The sequence below is a fragment of the Syngnathus typhle genome, linkage group LG10, assembly GCF_033458585.1.
Source record: "Syngnathus typhle isolate RoL2023-S1 ecotype Sweden linkage group LG10, RoL_Styp_1.0, whole genome shotgun sequence".
In the NCBI taxonomy this organism is placed as follows: domain Eukaryota; kingdom Metazoa; phylum Chordata; class Actinopteri; order Syngnathiformes; family Syngnathidae; genus Syngnathus; species Syngnathus typhle.
The window spans coordinates 643,745-664,824 of NC_083747.1; the positions used below are offsets into that span (position 1 = coordinate 643,745).

General features: G+C 46.8%; 2 protein-coding genes across 4 annotated transcripts in view; one reads left to right on the forward strand and one right to left on the reverse strand.

Moving 5' to 3' along the window:
- The window catches only part of grik3 (glutamate ionotropic receptor kainate type subunit 3), a 45,123-nt gene extending 27,547 nt beyond the window's left edge, over positions 1 to 17,576 (reverse strand). For both annotated transcript variants that reach the window (XM_061289508.1, XM_061289507.1), the window contains exon 1: positions 16,902 to 17,576. In XM_061289508.1, coding sequence (XP_061145492.1) covers positions 16,902 to 17,010 — 109 coding nt within the window. In that variant the 5' untranslated portion in view covers positions 17,011 to 17,576. The remainder of the gene's footprint in view (positions 1 to 16,901) is intronic.
- Positions 1 to 21,080, forward strand: part of LOC133161142 (ribonuclease ZC3H12A) — a 140,649-nt gene that overhangs the window by 71,931 nt on the left and 47,638 nt on the right. The gene's annotated exons all lie outside the window — the stretch shown is intronic.

Sequence of the window (21,080 nt, forward strand, 5' to 3'; positions counted from 1 at the left end):
TTCCACGCACTTGTGAAGACTTTTTCATTTTACTGTCACCAGCCCGATAGACTCATGCCTGGGGGTGCAAGCGCTGCACTTTGGGCGTAAAGTGGAAATCGCAAAGTTAGGTGATGAAATGAAACGTGTAATTGGGATTGATTTTTTTGCATCCATAACGCAATGGAAACAAGTCCGGTGACCTGACCCGAAGGGCTGTTACGCCAAGCAGGTTTGCTTTGAGGTGTCAAACTCGGTTTGCAGGAATGTGAACCTCATGTCGCTTTTGATGGATGGATGGATGGATGGATGGATGGATGGATGGATGGAGAAGTAGGTGGGTGGCTGAAGGTATGAATGGAGGGATGGATGGGTTGCCCTACGGAACTGCCCGTAATAATTCTCTCGTATCAAAAGCAATGGAACAGAGTTCGAGTGACCCTGTTTTTTTTTTCTTCTTCTTCCCTCTTTTCCAAAGTCATTGCAGCAGCTGCTAAATATAAAAATGTCCTACTTCGTCTTCCAATGGACCCCACATTAACGTAGACAAATGAGAGGGGAGGTGTAGGTCAGACCATTCGGGACACCTTTGGCTAATTTCTGGAACAGGAGGCGCTCACATGGAAAAGAACTTCCAGCGCCCACCCCAAAAAGAATTCTAGCACATTCCTATAGAAGCCGACAGCATTCTATCTCTTCCTCAGACTTTCTGGTGGCACGAGAGAGGAGATTAATCCCCTCGAGGGGGGGATGGGGGGTGCAGTGCACTCATGAGGATTAGCAAGAGTGCTGCCGGCCGGCCGGCCGGCCGGCACTTGGATGGGAAGGAGCGGCCAACCGAGGGACATTAACATACGCCCGCTGAACACAATTGGACATTAAAAGTACTAAAGGTGGGACGTTTTGCACGTTCACAGACGGCTGTAAAAATCAGTGGCGAGGGAAAAAAAGCCACTCTAGCAGAAATAGCTTCATGACAGAAGGAAATGGCAGCTCGCGTGGATTTGGAACCTGAAATCCAAAGCGAGGCATTACTTCAACGTAGTCGCTAATCACTACTTGGCCGTGCTTGTGCATCCTTTTGTGACATCACACAGCCAGCATTGTAGAAATCAGATGCTAATGTAGCTAGCTTGAGAGTCGGGACTTAGCGGAAAATGTTCTTCCCCTCACTCGAGTTTTATGGAAAATACTCAGGAGAGGTGGATTTTACTTTGATCAAGTTGCAATCGCGTCACTCGGGAGGAAGTCAAACGTGTGCCAAACACGACAGCGGGAGTCCGTCGGGGAACAATTTGCCGAATGGAACAATAACACGGAAAAGCCCACCGCTGATATCTTCACTAAAGCACCTGGCCAGCAGCTTTTCTCATATTACTATATATTATATTTACTCATAATGTGCTTTGGGTAAAAGAAATTCTAAAATACAGTTGAGTGAGTCGCCACTGTTCCGCTGGCTGGCCCTGGTGTCAAATCAAGGTCATATTTTAAAAGATGCCATTGATTCTCCAGCGCTGCCGTTTGCAGATGAAATTTGCTCCTCAGTATGTCCAGTTCATCGAAAATGCCGTTTGATGGCCCTTTGAACGATTAGAAGGAATTCAGAAATGAGCTACGCTTCTGTGGCACTTAATCCAATTAATGGAGAGAAATTCGCTCGCTCTCTGGGCTCACTTTTTCGACTATTTGACTTGAAAGCAAACGCTTGCAGATACTTTTGAAGCCACATGGCCTCTTCTGGAAAGAGCAAACGCAGACGGTTTTCCTTCCTTTTTCCGTCCAATTTTTGCTCGGCTCGCTAGCGAGGTCGTCGGATGCCGCCGACCACTGGTGAAATATGCTCCATTTGTCCTGGGGGGGGATGAGTTCTTTAATAATTCATCGTGCGATATTTTGCCTGACAATGAATCCTTATTCAATGTGACAGGGAGAATGAAATGATTGCTTACCGGCTAATTTGGACATCATTATTCCTTTTTGAACCTATGGCGTGTCCCACAAAACTATGACATGTGATTGAGGGTGTCTGTAAAATGACTAAATCAAAGTAAAATAAATAATAGAAATAATAATAACAATATCAAACAAATAATACACGATAATAAGAGTAATGTATCATAAAAATAAAATAAAATGTCAAATGAATACATAGCTTGTTGCATAAAGGCTAAATGCAAATTACCAGGGTCGAATGGTGCTTCCGGGCCACCCTTGTCTGTTTGACTCTAATATTCAACTGTCAAAAGCTGTTATACTGCCCCCAAAGTTGACTTCAGCAGTCAAGACTTCTTATGACTGGAGGGCCACGTGTGGCGGTCTGTCACATGCCAGCCTAAGACAAACACTGCAGCACCAAGTCTCCGCAGCTAACTGCCACTTGACACCCCCCCACGGTGAGGGGCGGGCGGGGATTCCACAAAGAAAGGAAGCCCCCATTTGGAGCGGCCGGCCGGTCGGCCGGCGCTGTCAGCATGCCTCCGACATCATTAAAGCGTGCGCGTGGCGGCGGCAGGCGTGTGACATTAGTCTTGTCGAGTGATGGCGCTGACGGATGATTTCCACGTCCCCGTGTTGTGCAGAGATAGCTTATGAAACGCCGCTTGGAATTCATCGTGGACGGCGTCCGCCGTATATGTCACCTTCCGACTTTGACCAGCCGTCTTTTCCTTGCGCATTCAAAAAAGAAAGCTGAAGAAACACTCGTTAGCATGTTAAAATAAATGCTTCATGAAAAGTGAACCTCCCGCTGGGTTTACAATCAAGTCTTAATATCAAATGGGATGTTTGTCCATTAACCTCCTCCGCTGTTCTTGCGCATGATATTGGCCCCGTCTGCTTTCTGCACCGCCGACCTGCGACACTCTTTTTTTCATGAAGCGATGATGTTGGAGGCGGACCGCAAAAGCTGCCGGGTGCTTTTTTTCGGGGGAATTTTCTGTTTATTCCGGCTCTAGATAAATTCTATGTGTAGGAATGGGAGGCAAACCAAACGGATGATCCTCAGGCAAAAGTCTTTGGCAATCTGTTTGCGCTCAGTTTCTCATTTCCATTTGTTTACAGCATTTTTTTTTTTTTTTTTTGGTGCCCCCCTCTCCGAGCGACCAAGGGGTGCCGCCATCCCCTCTTCTTTCCATCTGTCTGCGCACTCTTCCGGGGGCTAATTAGCCTAATCCCCAGAATCCAGAGAGCAGGCTGGTGGCATGCGCCGTCGGTCCCAGGACGCAAGCGTTTTGCCTTCCGGTTAAAATGTGGCAATTAATTACCGCCTGCCCGGCTGCTGGTGGGAAAAGGAAGGGGAAGAGGCGAATCAAGGAAGTGGGGGGGGTCTCTGGCGGCTGGCTGCACGCAACGTTTTCACAACAGTCCACTCGAGTCGGCTTGTGTCTGTCAAGTAGAAGTTATTCGGAATCCTTTTAGGGGGGTTGTTTGCGATTCAATCTATTAGGACAGTTTGTATAGAAATAAAAAAAATCATATTCTTCGTTTTTTAGGCGGTTTGTTTACTATTCCATTTATTAGGACTGTTTGTTTAAAAATAAAAAATATATATGCAGTACAGATATATAGTAAATAAAAAAAAGAAATAAAGATGCCTTTGGAATCAAGCTGGTTCTATTCCAGAACAGCAACATGTCCAAAAACTCGACTCGTAATCGATCATTAAATCGTCTCCCTCGCATCAATGGCGGTGTTTGTCGACGGGATTACATATCCAGTCCGTCGTATTGATTTGGAGCGTTTCAGCACCGGGGAACAAGGTAGGCTGGATTAGCATTCTTAGTATCAACGCTCTGAATGATCGGCGGCATTTTAAAGGCCGTAATCCCACTTGACACAGATCACGCTTGAGTTAACTCATTGGCCATTACAGTCAAGAGGCCTCTTCCTTTGGCTCTTGTACTTTCCCCACAACGTAGCACAAAACCTTCTTTAGGAGCGATGTCTTAAAGATCTGAAATGAGAACACCTCATCAATAGATCAGCTTCACCGCATCCAATTTCATATGATCAGACGAGGGGGACGGCTCGGAGCGAGCGGGATCTCATCCCGAACAAACGCCAAGCTAGCTGATTTGCCTTGATTAGCACGCCTCCACGCAGACAGAGGTAACTCATTACCGTAATCACCCGCCGCCTAATTCCCCCGTCGCCGCTTTTTAAGCGACTCTCCGTTTCCATCCGCTCGTCGAGTTGATTACACCTTCCAAACGACCTTGATGGCGGCGGGAGTGTGCGTGTCCCTCCGCTTTTAGCATTGGGCAGGAATCTTCAAGGCGCCACTTGACTTCCAGAGATGTGATTCCACTTTCACATCTCCTCATTAGGATCTCTTTGCTCAACATTAGGGCCCTAAGTGCCTTCAATTGACGGTCATATCTCACAGACGGACGGCTTTGCCGTTATTTGCTGACGAGACCTGGCGCTTGTTAGCCTGCCTGGCCGCTCCCTTGGCCAGTGCACCTTTTTAGCCTTGAGAAGATTGATTGATGCGGCCAAGCGTCTCTCAGCATTCCTTGGCAATTGTCGCCGTGTCTACTTAGCCCCACGAGGGCCATTGGTTTTGCCATAATGGGGCCTGCTTTGCCTGCGAGGGGCAAAAATTGTTTTGAAGGTGAGTCAAATGATAGTGAGGGAGAGAAACCATTGGGTGACCTCATCACTCGTCCTCTCTGCATTAACCTCCTCCCTGACCACAAGTATTGATCCCGCTCCCTCATCTACATCGTCTTTGGTAGTGGTCAATTGCTGTCGGTTTTCCTGCCAAATTGTCCTTCTCGCCAATGAACGTTGGACTCACTAAATCGGGACAACGGTTTGAAATGTAAAGCACACATTTTTGTCTTGCGTCATCCCAAAATGAGCAGGGGGAAGAGAGAATAAGACGCAAATGAAGAAATCAGCAGCTGACTGACTGACTGACTGACTGACCGACTCTCGGATCACATTTTATTCAAGGACATTGCTGAATTGATGCAGACTCTGCCTGTCATTTCATCGTTTGGATTTTCAACCTAAGCCCCGTTTGCCTCTTTTGGATCTCCTGCGTCACATTTCACTCGCATGCTTTGGCTTGATGGATTGTTTGGGGATTTTCTGACATTGAGGAACAGACTATGCTCCCCCCGTCCCATCCCGTCCCTGCCTGTCACTCTCAGTTTTGCTCCAACTTCACTGCGTTGTCTCGGGGCTTGTGATCACTCAGGACAGTGAAGGGGTCGTGACCGCACGACGTCATTCTTTTTTCGGAATCGCTCCTGTGACTATTTAACCACGGCGTGCTAGTGCTAAAATGGAAAGATCCGCATGCCGTGCCGCTTTAATCTTGAGCCAACTCCTTCTTTTTTTGAACAGCAGCGGGTATTTGGCAGTCGGCGTCTGACCTCCAGGCACGCTTACAGGCTAACGACGCGCTAATGTGTCCCATTACACCCGATTTGCCGGGAGGGCTTTTCTTTTTGTAGAGCATCACACTGCTGGTGGATTTCGGATGGGCGCCGTATAATGATGCGTGCCTTTCTTCCCCGCTTCATAAAAGATGGAAGGGAGCGGTCCTGCTGAGAGTCATTAGGAAGGCCATTTATACCACGCTTTTCTTATTCAGACGAGGAAAGGCACAAGGTTGCGCAGACGTGGAAAAGAAAAGTCTCGGGGTGGTGCGGGCGGGGGCATCGTTCAAGTCTTCCAAGCATCTGTTCAAGTCGCATAATTACCAACGAATCCCGCGTCGGATGAATCAAAATAAGCGATTGGATGCATTAAGCCCTTAAGGAGGCGGCGAAGAACAATGGGGAAGATATTGCGGCTCGCGTGAATGACGTTGCCGTGCATGAATGCAAATTAGCATGATGGCACGCAGGAAGCCATTTTCCGCCTTTCCCGGTAGCGTGCGCTCGACAAATTGAATCCATGGCTGATTTCGATTGTGCCCGCCGCATAAGCGCTTATTTAGTTATTCATTGCTTTTCTCTCACCTACATACCATCAAATGGAAAAAAAAAGATTCGTATGGCGCCCGTCGAAAGCTGCGAACAATGAGATTCCCGTTTGCGCGTTTCCCCAATGAGAACTGGAATGTAAATCTGACACTTGGTTAGCGTTACCCCAGACTTATTTTAAAAGAAAATGATCCAGTATACACACATGCATACACATTCATACACACATACTAATACAAAGTACAACTTGAGTGTGAAATTGGACACATTGAATTTTAGTACAGATTGTGTTTTGTTTTGTTTTTTTCCACCATGTAAAACCGCCACCATCATGAAGTCGCTTTCGAAATACACTAGTGTCCTAAGTTTGGTTGTGCCGTTTGAATGTGTGTCAACCGGTTCTCCCTTATGTGCTATGTAAGGTTCAGCTTGGCGAGGTTGCCATGGTAACCGTGTAAGGAAGCATGACAGGAGTATATCATTTGAATTAGGGCATAAGCTAAGTAATCCATATTTGCTTGATAACCGATTGACGGCGGTGCTGCTGTTTTTGTTAGCGACAACATTCTAATAGTCGTCATTAGTATTTGTTGATTGTGAGGTCGCTGCGTTGCAACATCTGCCCAGAACTAGACATTTCCTTTGCCAAGATGTTGTATTTGCGCATTCCAGTCAAGAAGTTGTGCAGCAGACTTGTTGAATCTAAGCTGATCCGATGACCCCGTACCTTACTGAAAGCCTTTGCTTTCCCTGACGCTCGACTTTGAGGGAAGTTGCCGTCGAAAGGCTCAAACAAACTTTGGAGCCCAACGGATGCTCGTGATTAAAATTTGATGCCTTGTTTTGGGATTCTTTTTGATTCTGTTCTGTCCGAGGCTCGGTATGCAGCAAACGCTGTGCAGTCCTTCCGCCCGACCCCAATGGGAGATCGCTCCATTACGAGGAAACGGCTCAAATCTGTCCACTGTTTACTTTGTCTTGTTTGTGCATGAAAGAAAAATGGCAGAAAGAAGAACAGAAAGAGTTGGAATGAAAAAGCTGTCGGGAGAAAGGAATCCAGAACTATCTTGGCATTATTAGAATGCAGCCCGGGCACAGTTGTACGCTTCATTGAGTACAATGGTCATTGTTAATTCACGCAGTCGGTGAGCACGGAGGAGTCGACGTATCGCATTTTCTGCTCATCTGCGAACCGGGAGGCTTTTAGTTGTATGAATGTGATTTGGGGGTTGGGGGGGGAATAAGAAAAAAACATTTCTACAAAGCGAAGCTGGAGTTTCAAACCAAAGTGAGTGTCATGAAGAAATTCAGCAGGAATTCCCGCAGAATTGATGTGTCGCGTCGTTTCACGGTCAACCGTAGATAATGGTGCTGCTCGCAAAAGACAGTCTGTATAGGTCACATGAAATTACTTTTGTTTGATCTGCACAACGACGAAAAGTTTGTCCCGTCGGAAAAAAAACTGTTGACGCACATTGGAAACGTCATTATTGTCACCTTGAAATTGTTTTGGACTGATCACGGATCCTCGAGGTACTCCACAAGTAACCTTAAACGAGAACAAAAGCAGGAGTTGTTGTTGATTGTGCTTTTGCTTCGCAACAAAGTACAAATTCCAAGGAATAGTGAATAGAAATACATCATGGTCATGGCATCTATTTGACAAGTGTTTATTTGAACTGGGAACGTACGCTGCCAGCACAACAGAAAAACAAAAACATCCCCACCAGAGTTAATAGCCCGGAGCCACCAGCCTCATCTACCAAAAGGAGCAGTCAGGTTGGCACAGAAAACAAATGGCCTCCATTTTTTCTTCTTCTGACCCGACGTCGACGCCTGGGACTATACGTATATCCGCCCCCTGCGGACGACTTCATCAAAACGCTCAAGCGGCGGCGCACAGTAGCCACCTCATGCCCGGCCGGCATCCCTCCTGCCAATGGACATTTTGCAGCATTGCGGAGAAAAATGCGGTGCGGCAACGCTGATCTTTCACAAAGCCGGGGCGGCGGCGGCATAAATAAAGAAGCGATTGATAATCGATACGTCTGTCATTCTTAATGCATAAAATGGGATCCTTGACGACCAGCGCAAAAGATGCCGGAAGCGAAAAAGTGTCTCTGATTTGCTGCCATTTCTTTTCCAAAATAATGCCAATAAGACGGATGTGTTGGAGTGAGTGGCATTAGTAAATTCAGGTTTTGAATTTCAAACTGGCCCTTGCATCCTTTCTTTCTTTCTATGGACGGAGGGAGGCATAAAATGAGTCTCAATGGTCAAGTCGTAACATATTGAATATAGGGAGCATCCACCTTTAAATGCTCATTAAAATATAGGCATCTATCTTTTTTTTGTATCTGTCAAATATTTAGACGTCATTTGAAACCAAGCAGAGCAGAGGCTTTATTCTGCTCAATTTTCAAAATTGCCGATTGCATCATTCAATGATTTCTCATCTCAAATATTCCATAATGAACCGCCGCATTGCGTCCATTGCATATGCGCTTTTACAAGCGTGTTTAACAATGCGACATTGATGGCCTCATCAGCCACAAATGGCCCCACTTGCTTAGTTTCCATATGCATGACGCTTGCATGTTTTGCAAGCGTTTTGATCGCTCGTGGCTTCTTCGTTTACTTACATTGAAGGGGGAAGTCGGTCTGGGGATTCGTGTCCTCCTTTGTGGCTTTTCTTTGTGTATTCAAAAGTCGAGTCAAACATCTCAACGCACATCTCGAGTAATCACTGCTTCCTTCCACACACATGGACTTTTTGCTACCCAAAACAGCAGCACCTATCAGGTCACAAACAGTTCCTATATTGTTTAAATAAACCTACAATATTTCATATTTGTCCTCTCACTTTTCGCACCCCAAAATGTCTTATTTTTCCCCCCAAAAATAATGTTTTCCTCCAAAATGCAATATAAAAAAATCTCTCAAAAAAACGTGGCTTTTTTTTCACCTTCACAAGAAGCAAAATGTTTGTGTCACCCCACCCAAATGACCCGAGAATATCAACCATGAATGTATGATTCTTCCCTCATGGAAAAAATACACTTTTATTCTCTTGCTCTTCTTTTTTTTTTTTTTTTTTGTATCCAGTGTGGCCTTCAATAATAATTAGTTCTTAATCAAGCGCGACATCTATTTGGAAGTGTCCATTATTGGACACTGTGAGGAATGCTGACCCTTCTAACATGCATCACTTGCCTAATGAGTAATTACCTCAGCCAATACGATTCATTTTATCTGCCAGCGGGAACACTTTTAATGAAATCCGTTGCCTTGATGCACTCATGTCTTTTTTTTGTTTTGTTTTGCTTGCTCGTCACCCCCCCCCCCCCCCGCCCCCCCCGTCATCCCTAATAACGAACTTCAGTCCAAAATAAGACGCCGCAGTTTTGCTCAGCAAGATTAAAAAGAGCTTGTCACAATATTCATGCTATTATGGTTAGTGGAGCCTGAACTTAAAGAAATGTGCCGTCGTGACATCTCGGGTGCCAATTAGAAGATGCTCGTCAGAAAAAGAAAAGAAAAAAAGCAACCGAATGGGGTGACAAACATCACATGGAGAACGTGACTCCTCAAGATGTTTGCATCGCTAACAGTCACGTCATTATCTTTCCAAGCAGAAGCAGCAAAGTGTCCTGTTTTTTTTTTTCCCCCGCCTCCTTCACAGACAAGATTTTTTTTCTCTCTAAGGCCTCCACTTTGACAACACTTCATTTAACGCAGGGGTGTCAAACTCATTTTTGGTTGCGGGCCACATCGTAGTCATGGTTTCCCTCGTGGATATATTATATTATCATACGCGCAACGGAATCCAGCATTAAAAAAAAGTTCAACAATTTTTGAAATGTATTTTCAAAGTGGGGTTTTAAAAAAGTTTTAAAAAAAAAGTATTTTAACAAGAAACACTGAGTTGACACCCGAGTTGCCTTTGCGGGCGGGCCACATAAAATGATGCGGCGGGTTGGATCAGGGCCCCGACCGGGCCTTGAGTTTGACACCTTCACGTATTTCTTGACTGAACAGATGTAGATGACGGCAGGCAGATTTTGAAATCAATCATCCACCAGGGCCGATGTTGAAATCTATTAGCCTCACTTTGGACAATAGGAACTGGAGCGACCAATAAAGTTGTATCCCTCGATACGCAAAGGCTAGAATAGCCAGATCCATAGGTCACATTTGAGCGCGGCAGATAGAAAGAAAACAACGCCAGAGTGAATTTTCTTTTTTTTCGGTGATTATATAGCCCCGGCTTGACGACGACTATTTAGTGAGTTAAAAAGCACACGCGAGGAAGCCCGCGGCCAGCCGCAGCTGTCGTTGGATTCCCTTAGAAGTGTAGATAAAAGCAAAATAAAAAAACTTTGGAATGAAGCACACAAACAGGAAGCAAGTGACTCTACAAAACGCTAAGGTGCTGCTGGCAGGCAGGCAGGCTGTCGTTGAAGCGGCGAGCTGCTGTGAAATGGCTTCTAAGGAACCACAAATTGCTCGGGTTCGCTTGAGTGAGTGGAGGGACAAGCAGAACCGGTCATTCCAAAAAGTTGTACATCGTCGTTTCTTTTTTTAAATTGTAATCTGGCGATAATTACTTTTCTCAAGGTCAACATTTGTTTAGACTAACGTTGGACGTCGACGACAACCACTGGAATATCGGCGGCCCACCCCTCGCTCTGGAATGAACTCATATCGATAGTAACTGGGGGTAGACGGCTGGGCACGAGTCAGGTTGCCGCTGGGCGCACTCAAATGAGGTGCGCAAGGAAGGAAGGAAGGAAGGAAGGAAGGAAGGAAGGAAGGAAGGAAGGAAGGAAGGACGGACGGACGGACGGACGGAAGGAAGGCGTCGCATTAAGCCGCCGGCTGCCGTGCCGTGAGCTCTTACAAGGCCCGGCTTGTAAATGAAGACGGACGTCTTCTTGTAAGTCGGCTTTGTCGGGAAGACAGAAGGGGTGCCGTCTGGAAAAGGTCAAGCAGACAACGGTGCAGTAAGTGACAACGTTAGAGGAAGGAGGAGGAATAAAACCAAAGCCACTCAGAAGTAAAATTAGATGAGTAGAAAGGATGTTGTTGGAGAGAAACTTGATGATGTTGGCCTAAAAATAGCTTGAAGTGAAGGTCTTCACTTTCAGCCAGTTACTGAGCCAAACTAGCCTCGCTCATTCCGGAATTGCTAAACGTTAGTTCCGCTATCTCTCAAACGGCTGTCGTCGAAAATCGCTACATGCGCATCAATGCGCTGACAAATGGGTCCAAATCGTACGCAAGTGAAGATGAAGTTGATGTGAAACATTTGCGGCTTAGTTGAAGGCTAAACTAGTGGTGTCCAAACTGCAGCACCCGGCCGGGAGGAACCACATGTGGCCCGCCGTCCATTGTAGTAGCTTGTGGCAAACCTGAAACTGTTTGCCTGCTTTGTCTTGTTTATTTTCTACAAAAAAGAAATCTTTTGATAACAGCACAATGTTAATATTCAAACGTAGCATGAGGCTACAGTGGCTTACAATGATATAGAATCGACTTGTTTTAATGAAATCCTATGCCTGCTTTTTCTTATGCTAAGCTCATTACAGTGGTACTTGACAGGCTGAGTTTTTTAGGCCCCACCACAGCTTTTTTAGGGTTTTTGTTTTTGTTAACATGCCGACTGGCTGCCCGCCGCCCCCTCACGCCGGCGTATGTACAAAGAGGCTGCCCCTTCCTAATGGGCTCTACTTGCAAAAGCATACACGGCAACATCATCTCATCGTCTCCTCTCAAACCGAGAAATATAAAGCAAGCGAGGGTGTCTGATGTAGCCGAGCTGGAGACCCCTCAGCAAACACCGATTGCCCCCCCCGGCCAGCTAAGAGCCCCGATGGAGAACAAAAGCGTCTTTCTTTGAATGCCTTTTTGCCCTTTCTGTTTGCTTTTTAATGCAGTTGCCATGCTACGAACAGGAAGGGAGGATTCTTGCGTGAACACAGCAACGCAGCGGGAAGTCATCTGGCTTCCTCCTTCACGTCGTCCGTGCCCTTGTTATTTAGTGAAATGGCCCATGAGAAACAAACGGGAGTACTGTATTCAAAAGAAGAAGAAGAAAAAAATGTCTCCTTCCGAGGAGAAAAAGCACATTTGATGGAATTAGCCTCGCGGCTTACGCGGTCAGCATGCAGGGAGGCTACGCGGGACATTAACGGAGGATTAACTCGCTGATGCCGACGTCTTTATGCATTGCAACAAGCCTGCGAGGGGGGGGGGGGGGCGGTACGGCCCATTTCGAGCAAAAAAAAACGTGGAGAAAATTGTCAACTTTCGTTTCAATGCATCCGCAATGAGCTTGCACGTCGTCACGATCGGCACGAGATGATATGTAACATTTTGAAACGCGTTGATTGCCAGGCCGCCCGAGTGACGTGCACATTGTTTGCATTCGCGACGAGCATTACGGGCCCTCTTAACGTAGCGCAGATGTCTCGTTAAATTTGCAGCCATTGCTTCAATTGATCCTTTCATCAGTGTAGATAATACTCGCTGATTGCAGACTATTCGGCCGCATGCAAATCCTTTGCGAGCGCTCTTAATGAAAAGCAATTAGCTGGATTGACGCTTGTTCCGCGGGAAAAGCCAGCCGCTTTTGCTTGAATGGTTGAGCGGCAGTCGCAAAGAGGTGAAGGCTTGGAAATGGCCCCGGACAAAGTCAAAGCGGATCTCGACTGCACCTGGACAATTTGCACTCGCGATGGAGTATTTGACAAAGGGGAAAGGTTTCATTTGAAGGCCCAACCGAGCGGTCTAATCTGACGTCCCGCTGAAAGCCTTACCGTGTCTTGAAACCCTACCTTCAAATTGTCACCATAATGGAGGCTTGAAACCCTTCTAAGACCAGACGGACCGGCGTAGAAATTGGGATTGAGTGGAAGCTTCTGGCTGGAAATTGACATTGACTTTCCACCTCCGTGGCGATCCATCAGCCAAGAGACCGGAGGCACTTCCTGCTCTCCTCGTGGCTCTGTTTGTTACCGTCGGCTTGAAAAAGGCAGCCAAGAAAACATGCGGCGGCGTGGGTGAAAGGTTCTCGCTCGGCCTTTGTGACGTTTGTGCTTATGGAGTATTTTTTTGGCCTGAAGAGGCTTGTCTTATTCATTCCTTCTCTTTGGGGGAAAACAAGAGGGCGAGTCTTCTCGAGTCGACTCTCACAGTAGATTAGTAACTCCGGCTATTGCCCGAGCCTCGGGGGTCTTAGCGCACTTAGCTCCCAAACATAGACTCCGGCACACAGGCAGCTCCCGGCAGACGTGCGATTTGAAGGGATTCGCACAACCTGACATTTGCGCCGCACCTCCGTCAACGAAGGCTTGATTAAAAGGGCCGAAAGGAAACAGAGGCGGCCTTTGTTCTTTTGTCCTTAGCCCGGAGTTAAATAGGACTTAGGCGGCGAAACCTCTGCTGTCAAATTGACGTCAGAGGTTCCGCGTAACATCTGGGAATAGATAAGGACGGCGCTAACGCCGAGGGAAAATCGGAGCTGCTGCTGCTCGGGTGAAGTGTTTGAAGGGAAGCCGGCCGCCGGGTTTTATCTGGTGGCAGTGGAGGCACACCGCATCAAAAGGTTGGAGCTAATTAACAGGCAAAAGACGTAGTTCAGCGAGGCGTCCTGGTTTGGAATGTAAAAATGGTTGCTCTTGCGTGCTGTTCCACACATTTTGAAGAATATCCTCAAAAACAGAATATCACAATGCCTTTATTGTTATTGAACCGGAGGGAGACCAAAAGGGGGATACATAGTGGGAATCCACAGGGTCACCTAAATGCAACCTTTGATGCTATCTAGAACCTAGCGAGATAACTACCTAGCTAGCTAGCTAGCTCAACTGAGCTAGGTTGAGGCTAGGCTCTGTTTGGAAAACTAGTAAACTGTTTCATAATTTCAGAAACAACAGAAGCAGCGCAACTCTCGGGATGAAAAAAAAAGAATCAAAGTAGTCCGGCTACGAATCAGCACGGTGTGCATTTCACAAGGCATATGCTCGCAGCAGCCGTTTTGCACGCCACTTTGCGCCACGATATGAAAACACCATCTGTTGCGGGAGCTAGCGGCTAGGCTATGCTAGCCGGATAGGGCCCCGCTGTGTCCCGGGATTATTTTAGTGGCGGGTCAGATCCTCTCTATTAGCCCCCAGTGGCTCGGATTATTGGGTAATCATCATCAAATGTGAGCCAGCGAGCGAGTGAGCTGCGAAGCACCTGTGCTTTTGTGCGATCAAAAACTTGGGCATTGCGGCTTGGATTATTAATGCAAGGGGGGGAAAGAAAAAGAGCCTCTTTACTTCTTGTGATATACAAAACCTGTTAACTGCAGAACAGATGATTACTGGAGACACAAATCCAACATCTTGGAAAATCAATCAGTCGTTTTCTCCAGGTAATGAATAGACGGAAAATGGGATTGGATTGGCGTGCAACTACCCCGGCGAGACCGCTCGTTTGTATAAAAGAGCAACGTGGGCCACGAGTTACGGCTTTGCGTAGGTTCCCAAGAAGCCGGGAGGGAAAGAGGGATGGCTACAGTCAGTACGGGAGAGGAGTGCGTTAGCTTTCATCAAAATGATGTCATTACAAAATTCCCAAAAACGCGTTATCTTTTAAATATGGTGCAACCCAATTCACAGGTCAACTTGCCGATGTAACTTCAAACTCGACATCAGAAAATAACAGTGTCTGCATTGGTCACGTCGACCTGCGGGAGGGAAAGCCGGCCGTCGACAGGCGCTTTAGCCACATGCGGATGGAGGGGGGGGGGGGGTAAACTGGAAAAAAAACGCCGACGGGTCAGGTGTCCCCGAGACAAGGAAATGAAGTGAACCCTGCGTTGAACAAGCGACACTGATGAAGTGCTTTACAGTACGACGCTGATAAAGCAAATTGATCCGTCCCCGGCCGACGAGACAACAAAGTGATGAACGTCTTTCATCAATACAGATAAAAATCGCCCGCGACGCGTCATTAGCGCCGCTCGCTCAACAAGGTACACATGAATGGAAATGATCTGCCTACTTCTTTAATAAGCCTCATATTTCGGGCCATTATTTCCCCCCTCGGGAAGGCAAGTGAGGGAAGGTGGGCGACGACAAAAAACAGAAATGAAAAGCGCAGCGTGCAAAAGGGGAAAAACGCGAGTCCTCATTGTCTCGGGAAAATAGAACGAGCAGAACCAGACCAAAGCGCCATCTGGCATTGACTTAGATCAGTGCTTCTCAATTATTTTCTGTTACGCCCCCCCTTAGCAAGAAGAAAACTATTCGCGCCCCCCCTCCCCACCGTGACTATCCTAACTTGTCTTGTAAGTCGTAAAATGTTGCACTGTCGCAAACGTGACAGAAGTAACAATGAGAGCGCCACTGCCCCCTGCTGTAGTAAACGCGCAATTACACTTTATTCTAGTACTGCCAAAAAAAAAGCCTGTTCCCCAGGGTCACACGCGCCCCCCCAGGAATAGCACCGCGCCCCCCAAGGGGGGCGCGCCCCACTATTTGAGAAGCACTGACTTAGATCAATGTGCTGTAAAAAGCGGCCCAATCAATGGCGACAAGTCCACCTTGGATGCCCACCATTACCCAGATGGCACTTGGGTGGAGCGACGCAGAAAAGAGCGCCCTCTGCTGCCTCGTCATGGATTTGAAATGATTCAACATATTTCCAATGTGCTGCTTTTATGGAGGTAACCCAAAAATTGGATTCCGCACATTTTCTCATGGCCACGCAATTCTCACGTCGTTTCAGTCGACCTAATGTTTGGATAAATAAAATGTATTTTAGAAACAAGCCAAGCCGTGCACTGTGAATCCATTTTGTTTTGTGCTCGGCTTTCTTTTTTTCTTTCTTTTTTATCACGCCCAGATTTGACATTGGACACATTCTGCAACCTTCTCACACACAAGAACGCAAACACACACACACACACACGCAGTGGTGTACGACACTGATGCAATGATGGCAGTCTATAAAAAGCAATGGTGCCACTGTGCCACTTCAAGGTACATTTGTCTCAGCACCTTGACATTGTTCTTTTTGCCTTTCAAAAAGAAAAATACAACTCGTCTGTCAAGTTGGGTTTTTTTCTTGTTTTTTTTTCCCCCTCCCGGCTCCGCAAAAATAGTTTGAGATTGAAGGGATGCCGAGACACGGCAATGTCAGAGAAGTCGAGGCTCTCCGCAGACATCGGCAGTCGATCATCGTCAATGTGTTTGTGCTGCGCGTCAGCGACACGATGCTCACTTTGCACAGTTTTTTTTTTTCTCCCAGATGGAAATTAGCATACAAGTGACAAGTCTGGCCTGTCGGAACGCAACTTTTTAATTGGAATATTGTAAAAACCCAAATCAAATTGACAGTAGTCTTTTTCATAATTGTATATTTGTGACTACATCCTAAATGTACTTTGGTCTATTTTTTTTTTTTGTAAACATGCTTACTTGAGCTACAATTTCAGGACATTTTGTTGCCCATTTTCTTTTCATCTAACGACGCAATTATGCATATGCAAAACGTGGCCGCACAATGTGACATCCGGGACGCAATTATGTGGCCCAAATAGGCATTGTGACGCTTGCGCTCTCGGCGTGTAAATGCAAAGCAGCTTGTCACTTGTCCAAAAAAATTCATCTCGACCAGAAAAACAAACGTCAAATACCATGACTGCACCGGAGGGACCCAGAAAACAACACGCATCCATCCCCCGCTGTCACACCAATGCTCGCATTGTTGAGTGATTGCAGGGACGCGCAAAACTGACTTGATTCGGTGGGTTTTCAATCCCACACCTGAACTCTTGTGATCAGGGGCGGATTTGCGCTTTGGAGGTCGTCACATTGCGCCACTTACAAAGTGATGCAAAGACGTCCTGTTACTTTTCAGCCACTGACGTATAATGACAGGAGGGCTCATTTGATGTGATTGATTGAAATGGTAAATAAAAGCCCCACTCACCTATCCGGATGACGTGAGGCATCCCGCACGAGTATTGAATCCGCATGAGACACGCGAGCAACCACGTCCAGTATTCCAAAGTAGTCCCAAAGCGCCAAGTGTGCCGCATGCTTGTAAAGTCACCCGATCCACTTTTTCCCCCTTTAAGTGTGGAAAAAAATCCCCCCCCCCCAAAAAAAAAGAGCACTTAGGATTTGCGCATCAGAACCGAAATGGCATCGTGACCAAAGTCTTGTCTCATCGTCGCTGTTGCAGCATCTTTTTTTTTGTCTCTTCCCCCCCCCCCCCCTCGCCCAAAACGTGCTTCGATTAGGGGGGAAAAGCGCTACGAGACTCCACCAAGTGCCGTACGGCGTCTGCGTTCACTTCCGAGGCAATTGTGAACTGCTTGCTTTGCGCACACTCTCGCGCAACTTGCACACACCCGCACAAAAAGCGGCGTACACAGACCAGGTCAGGTCCAGCGCTCCTCAAGGTCTCAACTGCTGTTCCGCGATGCTCAGGTGGACGAGCACACGCACACGCACACGCACACACAAAAGGCGCCTGCCTCTTCTTCGGTTCGGGTTGCGCGCACACAGACCGTCAACGCACGGCCGAGGCGGGCTGCAGGTGGTCCGGCGTACGTGACTACTGCGTGCGCAAAGGACGAGTGGGGCTGATCGAGAAAGAGAGAGAAAGAGAGCGAGAGCCGTGCATGGGGAAGTCGGCTCAGCCGTGGGTGCGCGTCATGCTCGCTCGTGTAAAGTGGGGAGTGAGGAAGGGCTGTCATACCGCTTGATAAGTTGATTTATTTTTCAAAACCAATTCTAAATATCACATTTTTAGTCACAATCAATTTTCTTCTATTTGGATCTTTCTCAATTGAAAAGAATGGAAATGCCATAAATGCCATCCAGCCCCCAAAATCAACAAACATTTTGGAAAAAGAAAAATATCACCACAGTCTTGTGCGGTAAAAAAAAAACATATCGTAATGACCTGTTTTCTTGCTTCCATTAATTGGGCTGCTCCTTCTGAATGGTGCACCTTGGCCAGCAGAGGGCATTATAGAACATGCACCAATAATACAAACTCGGCAAAGACTGAAGCAGGTAACTTGCAGTAATATTATTATTCCGATATCTATGAACTAATGCAGTGCTTCTCAATTATTTTCTGTTACGCCCCCCCCTAGCAAGAAGAAAACTATTCGCGCCCCCCCTCCCCACCGTGACTATCCTAACTTGTCTTGTAAGTCGTAAAATGTTGCACTGTCGCAAACGTGACAGAAGTAACAATGAGAGCGCCACTGCCCCCTGCTGTAGTAAACGCGCAATTACACTTTATTCTAGTACTGCCAAAAAAAAAGCCTGTTCCCCAGGGTCACACGCGCCCCCCCAGGAATAGCACCGCGCCCCCCAAGGGGGGCGCGCCCCACTATTTGAGAAGCACTGAACTAATGTATGCCTTGACGTATTGTCATGTTTTCTGTCTACATGTGCTGCTGCATTTTGTGTACACGGATGTTGTCGAAAGGTTTGCTTTTGCGTTGAGATCAGAACTGAACCTATGCAATGCATCCATCCCTCCATTCATACCTTCAGCCACCTACCTGCTTCTCCATCCATCCATCCATCCATCCATCCATCCATCCATCCATCCATCCATCCATCCATCCATCCATCCATCCATTGAGACATCAGTAGAGTGAATAAACATGATGGACTCACTTTATATTCCACCTAATGCCGCAATTGATATTTTTTCCCCCCGTTACGATTTGCAATTCTGTCGAAACAAAACAATGGCACAATTCAATCTTTGCGCTTAGCAGAACATCATTGATGAGATAGCGTTGCGGCTCATTGCCTTTATTCCTCTGTTTGGAAGGCAAAGGTTTGGGGGGGGGGGTGCATCATGATGCAAGCGGGAACAAGCCAGACTGACTGCCGATGCATATTCATGCCCCCCCACCCTAACCCAAGAACAGATTTATTGCCTCTTGGCACAATGTAAGGACTATCAACGTGAGTTATGTGGCCCGGCTCTCGCATTATCGAGATTCATTGACTCGCTGCTCTATCAGACGCAAAAATGTACACAGACAGCTGCAGCAGAGCAACACACATGAAGTGACTGGAGTTCATTTCGTCATTATTTGCTGCTAATGGATGATGATATTTACAAGATGTGTACGGACAAATAAAAGAAATAGGGGCACGTGCTAGGCATATTCAAAGAATAATAACAATGAGAATGTTATTGTTCCAATGTTCCTTAGTGCCGTGCGAAAAGGTCTTTGGACTTACTATGCTACTTCATTTTAATTGCTTAAAGTAATGTTACTTAAAAAAAAAAAAACAACATTTTCGAGCTCCTTTTGTAACTCCTAAAAAATAATAATTGTTTTAAGAGTTACATGGTCTAAAAGGTTAGAGTAAGTGAAAGTAAAGTAAACTAAAAAAAACATCATTTTTTTACATGGTCTAAAAAGTTTAAGAAAGACCACTTAGCTAAAATGTTGTTGCTAACATCACATGTGAGTTTTGTTGCGTTGTGCGATCTGATCCGTTTGGCAATCTCACTTTTAATGATGGGTGACAGGAACCCAAAAATAATACAAACAAAACATCTCTGGCAACAAATATCATGTCTGGATGTTGGTTGCGGTTGTTGCAAAGCGGCCGGATCAACATAGACCGGCACGTGGCCCGCGCTCAAATGATTGCCGTCACTTTCACGAAAGCGGGCCGCCGATCGATGCCTCATCTGGCAAGGTGGTCAGAACGAATGGCCCCAGAAACATGCGTCTCCATTGTGTGGGCTGGAAACGCTGACAAGAGGGGTACTTAGTCCGCCGGATCGATCGGCACATTTTGTTTATTTTTGTGAAGATGATCAATTTCCAGGCGACACCTTTCAGAGCCCGCTCTCCTGCATGAAGACGCCGCGCCGGCCGGGTTTTGCGATTATTCCAAAGGGAAAATTGCTGCTATTCAGTCTGCTCTTTCAAAAGAAATGAAACCTGAGAAAAAAGAAATGTTCTCATTGATTTAGCCGTCAGTTCAGAAAGTGTGAATAGAAGAGCCAAAAATCGAAGCGTCAATGCAAATTCTGTTGTAAGACTGAGGCGCTTCAATGAATCCAGATAAAAGCATTTTTAGTTTTACTTTGGCCACAATTTGGAAGAGGCACAGGGTGCTTGCTTCAGGATTGTTGTCACTTCCATCTAAACTTTACTATCGAACCCACTCAAAAACCAAAATTCCTTTTTGTATATTGAAACAGCAACATCTTCGACCCAAATATTGCAACGTTTGCGATATTCAATTCTCAGCAAAAAGCACGGCCTGCCTATAAAAGCCACTTCTTCTTTTAGTCTGTCTCTGCGAAGTCAACTTCTCAAACAAGCCGACACTCGTGTTGATCTAGAAGGTGACAACGCTTCAAAAGCAACCTTCCATATTTGTCGACTTCAATGACGTGCACTCAATTGGCGCTTTCTGACACCTTCTTGGAACTAAAACATTCCACGTGTCCCGTAATTGTCACTGGTCCATACGTCGTTGTCGGCTTTTTGGGGTGGGCGCACGCAGATAATTAAATGTCAGTTCTACCTCTTCAGCCGCACCGGGGCGGCCGTGTCGCCGTCGGCGTTGACAGATTGGAGCATTTGCGGCAGCCTTATGATTCAAGGCGAGGTGCCGGCGGCGGACGAGGTTATGAGGAATTGGCCCAATTCGCGCGCTGATTGCGACGTTTACTGGCGCCGGCCGGGGCCGCTCCAGATGTATGTGAGTCCGCGGTGGGCGGCGCGGCGCGTTCGCGGGCGGGCGGGCGGGCGGAAGCCCATCGCGACGCCGATCAGTCATCCGGACAGTCGGCGAGATGGGGAAACAACTGCTAGCGGGCGCCAGCCGCTGGATATAGATGAGAGCGGGACAGAGTCGTAATACATTCCCGACTGGCATTCCTGATCTATCAATTGAACCATTACACTTATCGTCCGTATCATCCCCGGCCGGCATATATCTTTAGTCACTACACCTTCAAATTGTCAAGCGCTTTGTACACACTGGTTCCACAGGCACAGTTTCAACAGTTGGTAGTGGTTCTTTGGGAGTACACTTTGCGCTTCCTAATTATCGATTGGGATGATAGACTGAATCAAGTGACTCGGACCTGGGTGCAATAAAA